This window comes from Poecile atricapillus, chromosome 15, assembly GCF_030490865.1.
Source record: "Poecile atricapillus isolate bPoeAtr1 chromosome 15, bPoeAtr1.hap1, whole genome shotgun sequence".
Lineage (NCBI taxonomy): Eukaryota > Metazoa > Chordata > Aves > Passeriformes > Paridae > Poecile > Poecile atricapillus.
The window spans coordinates 2,229,258-2,238,401 of record NC_081263.1 but is presented as its reverse complement, the minus strand read 5'-3'; the positions used below and the strand labels follow the sequence as shown (position 1 = coordinate 2,238,401).

The 9,144-nt window shown below is 46.6% G+C and overlaps 1 protein-coding gene across 1 annotated transcript; it reads right to left on the bottom strand.

Moving 5' to 3' along the window:
* Positions 1–2,756: 2,756 nt before the first annotated feature.
* Positions 2,757–5,584, bottom strand: PFDN4 (prefoldin subunit 4). The gene is made up of 4 exons (XM_058850492.1): positions 5,429–5,584; positions 4,001–4,108; positions 3,415–3,558; positions 2,757–3,151 (listed from the first exon to the last, which is right to left on the bottom strand). The coding sequence occupies exons 1-4, from the start codon at positions 5,450–5,452 to the stop codon at positions 3,020–3,022; spliced, it is 408 nt and encodes a 135-aa protein (XP_058706475.1). The 5' UTR covers positions 5,453–5,584; the 3' UTR covers positions 2,757–3,019.
* Between the last annotated feature and the right edge of the window lie 3,560 nt (positions 5,585–9,144).

The following is a 9,144-nucleotide window of genomic DNA, read 5'->3' as shown; positions in this document are numbered from 1 at the left end:
TGTCCTGTGCTTTAAGGGTGAAACTTGGCAGACTCCAGACTCCACTGAACAAGGTTCTTCCTCGCTTTGCTGGGCTGTGCTGAGAATTCCAACTGGAATTTTTCCTGAAGGAACGGCTGGGAGCAGTTCTGGCTTAGCCTGGAGTCCAACACTGAGCACATCCCCATGTTCTCCTCAAGTTTGTAATTATTTATTCCATTTTTAATGCCACCTTTTATCAGTTGGATGAAATTCCCTTTAATGCAAACTTGTTCCATCTCCTGCTGGGGGAATCCTCCCTGGCCTGTGCTTGGGGTTCTGTGCAGCCCTATCAGCAGTCAAAGTTTAATTACAAAATAATTTGATTTTCTGCGTGACTCATGCAATCTAAATAAAGACAAAGCTGGTTGTAAATAATTTCTGTCAGGCTTTATTATGCCTATATATATTCATAATTTTTCCTCTCTCATGAATCAGACTATTAGAATAACATTAGATAAATTATCTGAACCACTGACTCATGCAAAGCAAACTGCTCAGTTCTGTTGTTCCTACAGAAAATGTGGCTTCAGTATTCAGAATTCAGTCTCTTCTTGCCCTTGGATGTGATTTTATTATCACAAAATTATCAGTGCTTCAGCTACACACCATTTCCTATAATTACTGAATAATTAGCCACCAAATTTGTATTGTGGAGTGTAAATGGATGCCAGATCTGCTCTGCAAAATGGGGATTAATAAAAGTTCCACTGGAGATCATCCTGTGGCAAACAGGATCCTGTGACCAGAGATCCAGGATCACAAACAAGCCCTGAAAATACCTCAAGTGCAGGAATTGAATCCCACTGTGTTTTACCAAGCTTTAAAAACCTTGACAGAAGGCACCAAAATGAGCTGAATTTCACCTGTATTTCACTGCTTTAATTGCTGCAGACAAGTAAAAAACCAGCCATGGGTGACTCTGTGACTTGCAAAACAGAACTTGTATTGAAATTGTGTTTTAGATAAAAGCTGAACAGGTGATTCCATCAGGAAGGGATCCTCAGCCCAGCACTCTGAAAGCCCTGAGATTAAAGAACAGCACTTTGTGACACATTTCATCCTCCAGGCGCCTCTCAAATGTCACCCCCTTGCCAACAACGAGGACAAACTCTGGGCACTCTGACCTGGATATTCCAACATTTATATTTATATCTGTATTTGTATTTATATTTGTATTTATATTTGTATTATGATTCACGAGATGTTCAGGGTGAACAGAGCACCAGGGGCTGATTCATGGGCCTCATGAACAGCTCTCTTGCTCAGGTAAAGGAAACATTATTGGAGAGAGCAGATTCCAATCCACCAAAAATAAAAAGTCCTCAGAACATGGGGTGCTGAACAGACTAAGTGCCAGCTCAGAAACAATTGCAGATCTTCATGACAGAAAGGTTATTAAAAGGCAAAACCAGGATGCTGTCAAACACTTCCAAGCAGCTGATGCACCATCTGCAAAGTCACTTCTGCAATGACAACTCCAGAATAAAAAAAGTGTTTCCTGCACGTTCTGCTTTACACATATAAAAATACCAAATGATAGCTTGGCACAGGAGCTCTGCAAACGACAGAAATTCAGAGGCTGAGCTGAAAAATTTTGAGGTGTAATGACTTGCAAACACAGTTGGCCAGAACACACAAGGAAATTGGACAGCCCAGGGGTAAAAAAGCCCTCAGATTTTTGTAGCAAGGACTAAACCAACAGGAAAAATGCATCACACACATAAAACCCTGAAGGGAGAGAAAATGAGGGGGAAATCAGACCTGTGGCACTGAGCAATCTTCCCTGAACACCAGCTCTGTATTTATGGCCAATCCCAATTTTAGGATCAAAGAGCAGCAAGCTCTCCACACCCTGCCATGGCAGGAGGGCAGGAAATAAATCACCTTTAAGGCCCCTTCCAACCCAAACCATTCCAAAACTCATTTTTTTTCCAGCACAACGAAGGTATCCATAGTGTGGAAATGACAATCCTTTGAAATCCCTGCAGAGCAGTGAAATGCTCAGCACAGCAGGGACTTTGGAACTGTCACCATCCACTGAAAGCCCCCAGGGTCCCTGCAGCCAAAGCTTCCTCCCTGCAAGCAGCACTGCCTGCCTGCCATGGCCTTCCCGAAATTGGGAATCCCAGGTCTGTGATGCCATCTGCTGGGTGCTCCTCGTTATGGGTCAAACTCCAGCAGTGTTCACCTGGAAAAAACACCCCCTTCTCTATTTTCTTTGGTTATAAAGACAAATTAAGCCAATTAGGACACGTAAAAATTACATTTAGGTCCTCCTAGTGATGGAGGCACAGGTTAGGGATTGATGCTGACACTGTAACAAAACCTATGAACAATTATTGTCAGCAATTTGCTACATAAATATGGATTTAGGAACTGTGCAGGAAACTTTGAAATTAAGACTCACCACTGTGACCTGCAGCATTTTTTGGGATTCCCAAATACCAAAGCAATAAATGAGTGAATATGGGGGCTCCAAAAAGCTTTTCTTCACTACCAAAGTGAGCTTTAAAGAGCCTTTGTTTGTCCTTTGGCAAATTCCTGACATCTGAGCTAAGGGTGAAACTCAGAGGACAGATTTAGGAGCTCCAGGAGAGCTCTTAAAACACCTTAACAGCATCACTCCCTTTTCATGTCCCCTGTAACACACAGCTTTTATCCAACAGCCACTCCAAAATTCCCTCTTTCCATTTGTTTTAAACATTTTCATGAGTGGAAAACAAGACTCAGGAAACTCCAATACATGCCTGGCTTTATTGCCTTAACAAACAATGCAAATATTCCAATCTGAAGTCTGTGTTTTCCTGAATAAATAAATAACTGCAATAACCAAAATAAGGAAGTTCTCATTAAATATACAGAACTTTACAGGAAAGTAAAAAAAAACAAACCAACAAAAAGAAAGGGACAGATTTTCTTTTCTCAAATGTAATTGCAGCACTGTTATCAAAACATTTAATAACCTAAGGAAAAGTTGGGTGTTGTGTTTAGAAAAGCTTTAACTGTCCTCAGCCTCCAGATTTATGTTATTTCCAAACTTTGCATAGAGCTGAACTTTGAGGTCAGACAAGACCCCCTGGATCGACTCCACTCGGGATTCCAATGCTTCAATTTCCTCTTGTAAACTCCTCTGAAAAAGAAAACAGAAAATAAAAATCAAACAATTCTGTACAACAAAGTGAGCCAGGTTTGTCAGCAACACAGAACCAACAAAGAGGTGCCTCTTTTCCAATTTATTGCCAGGTCAGGCTGCAGGATTTATGGCTGGAGTGACTTTGGAGCGACACAAATCCTAAATGCAACATCAGTTTTAGACTGAAAGCTCCAAAGGATGCAGAGATCATCCCCTGCCAGTGCCCAGCACACACAGCAGCCCAGCAGCTCCAGACAAACCTTTGCCTCCTCCAGCATCTCCTGTGTCTCCTCCAGGGAATGACTGATGAACACATCCCCAATCTGGTAGGGAATCAGGTGGGAATCAGCGTCATCCAGCAGCATGATGTCATCACAGGCATCCTCCAGATTCTGAAGCTGTTTCTGTTTGCCAAGACACAGAAAGAGGCTCCCTTTGTAAAACATTTCATTGGACACATGGCCACAGCTGGAGAAGGAGCTCAGGATGGATTTTGGGGACAAAATCCCACCCACCACCAGGGTATCTTATGGAACAGTTCCAGAGCTGGAATTTAGCATCAGTATTAAATTCAGGAGAACTCTACCACTAGAAATTCCTAGTTAATAATTATTATCTCTCATTAACAGAATAATTACCTGCCTAGGCAGAGAAATACAGCAGATTTAAACATCACTAATATCTGATCTACTTTTACCATTCTCTACTTCCAAGGTATCAGAAACCTCATATCAGAACCCAAGCATTACCTAAACTCACAGTAACTCACTGCTGCTCATTTTCTGTGTTCCGGCTGAAAATTAATTCAGGCCAACGAAAAGTTCATGAGATCTGAAGCAAATATACCTTTTTCACTTCTATTTCTTCTTTCAGCTCTGTGATCCTGCTGGTATTTCTTGCAAACTTGTTAATTTTCTGTTGATCTTCAAAAGTGACATTGACATCTTCTGCAGCCTGTGAGGAGAAGAGGCCAAAATAATTATTTCAGTTCTTTCATTAACTTGAGTCTGGCTGCAAGGCTACAAAGTGTCTGGAAAATAGTCTGACAGCCACCACATTCTGCTGATGCACCCCATTCTCAAAATGCCTCCTCAAGGACGTCAGAAATACCCACATTTAGCTGGGTAACATCCAATTAAAACACTGGCCAGCCACGGCATCCTAAAGCCGAAGGATGAACTGGACACCTTGCTCTGAGCTCTCTCTGGAGAGGGACAATGAACAACAGCAGCTAGGGAATGAAGCAGAATGGCTTCAAGCTGGCAGAGAGGAGGGTTAGGTGGGATATCGGGCAGGAATTCCTCCCTGGGAGGGTGGGCAGGGGCTGGGGTGGAATTCCCAGATCAGCTGTGGCAGCTCCTGGATCCCTGGCAGTGTCCAAGGCCAGGCTGGATGGGTTTGGAGCACCAGGGACAGTGGGAGCTGTCCCTGCCAGGGCAGGGGGTGGAATGATGGAACGAGACGGATTTTAAGCTCCCTTCCAACCCAAGCCATGGTGATGATTGCATAACTAACCACTCTCTCAGAGAATACATCTTTCCTCACATCCACCCTGACCCTGCTCTTGTTTAGAACGACAGAGACTCCTGTGGAAACTCCGCAACGCCAACAAGCCCGCAGGACCAGCGCTGTGCCAGAGCCCGGTACCGGAGCCCGATACCACAGCCCGGTACCGGAACCCGGTGCCACAGCCCGGTACCACAGCCCGGTACCGGAGCCCGATACCACAGCCCGGTACCGGAACCCGGTGCCACAGCCCGATACCACAGCCCGGTACTGGAGCCCGGTGCCACAGCCCGGTGCCGGAGCCCGATACCACAGCCCGGTGCCGGAGCCCGATACCACAGCCCGGTGCCGGAGCCCGATACCACAGCCCGGTACCACAGCCCGATACCACAGCCCGGTGCCACAGCCCGATACCACAGCCCGGTACCGGAACCCGGTGCCACAGCCCGGTACCGGAGCCCGGTGCCACTGCCCGGTACCACAGTCCGGTACCACAGCCCGGTACCACAGTCCGGTACCACAGCCCGGTACCACAGCCCGGTACCGGAGCCCTCAGCCCCGAGCAGCGGCCGCGCCGTTCTGGGCAGGGCCCGGCCCGGCGCCGGCCTCGGGCACGGCCCCGCGGCTGCGGAGCCACGCGGGCCGGGACACAGCGGCCCGAGGGCAGCGGAGGAGCTGGAGCCTCCTCGGGAGGGATCGGACGCCGCCCGGAAGGGACCAAATCCTGGACAAAACGACCAAATCTCCCCGGGGCCGTTCCCCACTCACCGCCTTCTTCATGGTGGCGGCCATGTTGGCCCTGAACCATCCCTGAAGGGCTGAGCCACCCGCCCTCCGCGCAGAGGAGGAGCGGCGGGCATGGGAAAAAGAAAAAAATCGAGGAAAAACTCCATAAAACGGGCGCAACCCCGTTCAAAGCGCGGATTATCTCTATTCGCAGCGCTCTCAGTGCGGCGGCATGCCCGGAGAGGCCTCAGGACACGGAATGGAGATGGGGGCACCCCCGCGGCGCTTGGTACGGCCCGGCGGGAGGGGCGGGAGGCGGCACCGCCCCCTTTGGGGCAGCTGAACCGCCAGGGGGCGCCATGAGCGGGGAATGGGTGGGATAATGGAGGATAATGCATGGGATAATGGGGGATAATGGGATATAATGGGATATAATGGGATATAATGGGAGATAATGGGATATAGAGGGAGAATGGAATGGAATGGAATGGAATGGGATAATGGAATTAATAATTAATTAATATTAATTAATTTACTATTTAATAATAATGACTACTTAATATGAATAATGAATAATTAATGATTGATGCTTAATAATAAATAATATAAATAAATAATAATTAATTCTATAATATTGCCTGAATTAAAATGATTTTGGGCTGTTTTTTGTTTGTTTTTTTTTCATTTCCCGATGGCTGCTCATTACAAAAACTCCTGTTCCAAACCAGTAGAAAAAAGTGGAATAGTAGAAGATGTTTGGGGTGGCCCTCAGGCTGATGTTACATTTTATTTTGATGTATCATCATCATCATCATCATGCCTGGCTTCCCACTGAAGGAAGAAGTTAATCACCGAATTTCTCCTCAGAGAACCACTTTATTATTAATTTCTATAGAAAGATAATCCTAGCTCTAAACCTCTCTTTTCCCCAGAAAACAAACTCCCATCTCGCTGGCCATTCTCCTGCTCTTCCCTAAGGATCCTGCTAGGAAAGGACACAGCCTAAGCCGTGGTTATTTCCCTGGCTGGATTAACTGCAAAATACACAGAGCCAGTGCAATTTCCCTCAAGAGAAAAGGAGTGGATTTCACAAGAATTCGATGACTTGAAGGCTTTGAAAATAAATCTTTTTTCTGCCACATGCTCGGGCAAGCTCTGTTGGGTGAGCATTGCCAAGAGTAACTCACCGCAGACCTTTCTTATGTAAATAAAAGTGAAAACAGCACACGAGTGCAAAGAGCCAGCGTGGAGTAAGAGAAACCCACTGAACCCAGTGCCCTCGTTTCTCTCCCAGTTGCATAAAAGGACTTGCTCCTTCTTGCTCTGGTTCCTGGTGTTGTTGCTGAGGTTGGCTTCACCTTGCTGGGATCCCTTCCACGCCCTGCCCTGCATCTCACATCTCCTCTGTGCTTTTTTGCACATTTTCTCCTTCCTTGCTCCAGCCTGTTGCAATCCAGCCCGGTGGGGAAGAGAATTCCCAAGCTTTAGGTGCTCAGTGAGACCTTTGGAGGTCCCAAACTCTTCTCCTCTTTCCCTGAAGTTCTGCAGACCCTTCTGAGGCCATGGTGATCTGGAAACCCCCACACATCAACACGGTTTGTGAATTCAAGGTGGTTTTCCAGGCTGGTTTTCCAGGTTTAGCCTGGATGAAGGGGATCACTTTGAGCAAAAACCACATCAATTTGCCCCATTTCAGTCGTGCCAGTACAGTAAAGGAGGTGGCAGTGCTGTGACATTCCCAGTATTTGATGACTTACTGTGGAATGCAGGTCCTTGTGTCTGCCCTTCTTGTACCAGCATTGCAGGGGGAATGGAGGTTGAAGAAAAAAAAAAATCCTTTTCTAAGGGTGTTCATCTTTTCCAAAAAAGATCTTAATGAGACAGCTTCTAATTATTAATGTATTTATATATAAATATATATATATGTATTTATATATTTTTTTATTTTTTTTTTTACAAATCCCCCGAAGATAATTTTTTTATTATTATTTTGTAATCTGAGGGAATGAAGGCAGATTTTCTCGCTTTTCTACCCTCATTCTTTCAAAATACCTTGTGTTAGTCAAAAGCAACCTTACCATTTCCCCATTCCAGCCTCTTCTATATTCATATCTATCCAACATTAGTTATTAAATTTCATTAGGTTCTTTCTGCATCCCAATGAGCTTTATCCCTGCTGAGGGAAAGCTGTCCCTGCCCTGCCCATGGTGCTTGGCAGAGGTTCTGCAGTGTCAGCTGGCCCCGAGCAGCCCAGGGGAGTTCCTGCTGCTGTTTGTGCCTCAGATGGGAGCTGGAGATTCCCCTGTGCTGGGAAATCCCTGGGGCTGAGCACCCTCAAAGACCTTTACTCCTCTTGCTGAGCAGCAGAGTAAACACAGGGTTTTACAATCCCATCATTCTCTGTTGCAGCCTGCAACCTCAGGATCTTGTCCAGGGAAGCAGCAGGGTTCTGGGGACCAGCATGAAACACCAACGAGACGGGCTCCCGTTCATGAAACCATTTATTCAGCATGAGAACAAACTCAGGTCCAGAACAGAGAGCCCCGAACAGAGGCACAGCAGGGGTTTTTGAGGGACAGAACCCCCGAGGGTTTACACCTTTGAGGGTGGAGTTCAGGGTCAGGGACCATTAGAAACACAGCAAGGGAGAACCCCCCAGGGACTCAAACCCAATCAGAACTCCTGGGCCGCCCTTCACAAGGGGTTTGGGGTGGAACAATGTTAACTCTTTGCCTCCCTGAGGCCGCTGCAACATCTGCTCCTTTTTTATTTTTTTTTTTTTTTTTTTTTTTTTTTCAAATTTTAATTAGGAGCTTAAAATGTTTCCAAACATACACCTTAAAATCTCACTTCTTCCACAGAGCACCCACTTTGCTTTGTGGGACACCAATAGCTCAATCACAAAACACATTAGGCAAACAGAAAAAAAACAAAATTAAAAAGAAACACTTAAACCTTGGACCACGCCGGGCAAATTAAACGGTGATGGTACTTAATACAAACATAGTATTTTTTTTTTGTTCAGTCTCTTCCAGTTTAGGATTCTTTGTTAGGAAGGGTGCAGCTCTTAGATCTCCTCTCACGAGGGGCAGAATTCTTCGATCTCCAGCTTCGGCTCCGGCTCCCATGTGGGCGTCGCCCCTTTAGATGATCTGGGTGAAACACTGGCTTTCGGAGCTCGGTTACAGTTTCGATTTCCCCGGAGGAGGTGTTGCTCACGATAGAAAAGCACAGCCCCCAGGGGTGGAGCACCGAACAAAGGGATGGGGCCAAGCAGGAGTTACTGGGAGGTTCGGGAAGGGAAGGTTTGGGACCGGAAAAGAAGGAGCAAGGCGGGAAACCAGGGATCCCAGACCGCGTGGCCGGCGCCATCTTGGGATGGGGGGGGAGGCCGGGACAGGCTTTCCCGGCCAGGGAACGGGAATATGGAAAGACAGGGGGTGAAGGAGGACACGGAACGGCGGGCAGACGGCAGCAACCCCGAGCCATCTTAGCTTTTTTCACCCTTTGTCCTGCCCTTAGGAACAGAGGAAAGGGGAAGGTACAGGAAGGTATACACCAAAAAAGGAACTCCACAGAAGACAAAAACAGCCCACCGGAAGATCCATACCGTCCATAATCGTCCATAATGTTGATATAATCGTCCATAATCGTCCATAGTGTTAATAGAATCGTCCATAATGTTGATATCGTCCATAATACGTCTCGTTGGGTGATGTAAGGTGTTTGTCCCAGCGTCTGGTCTCGGCTCCCCCACC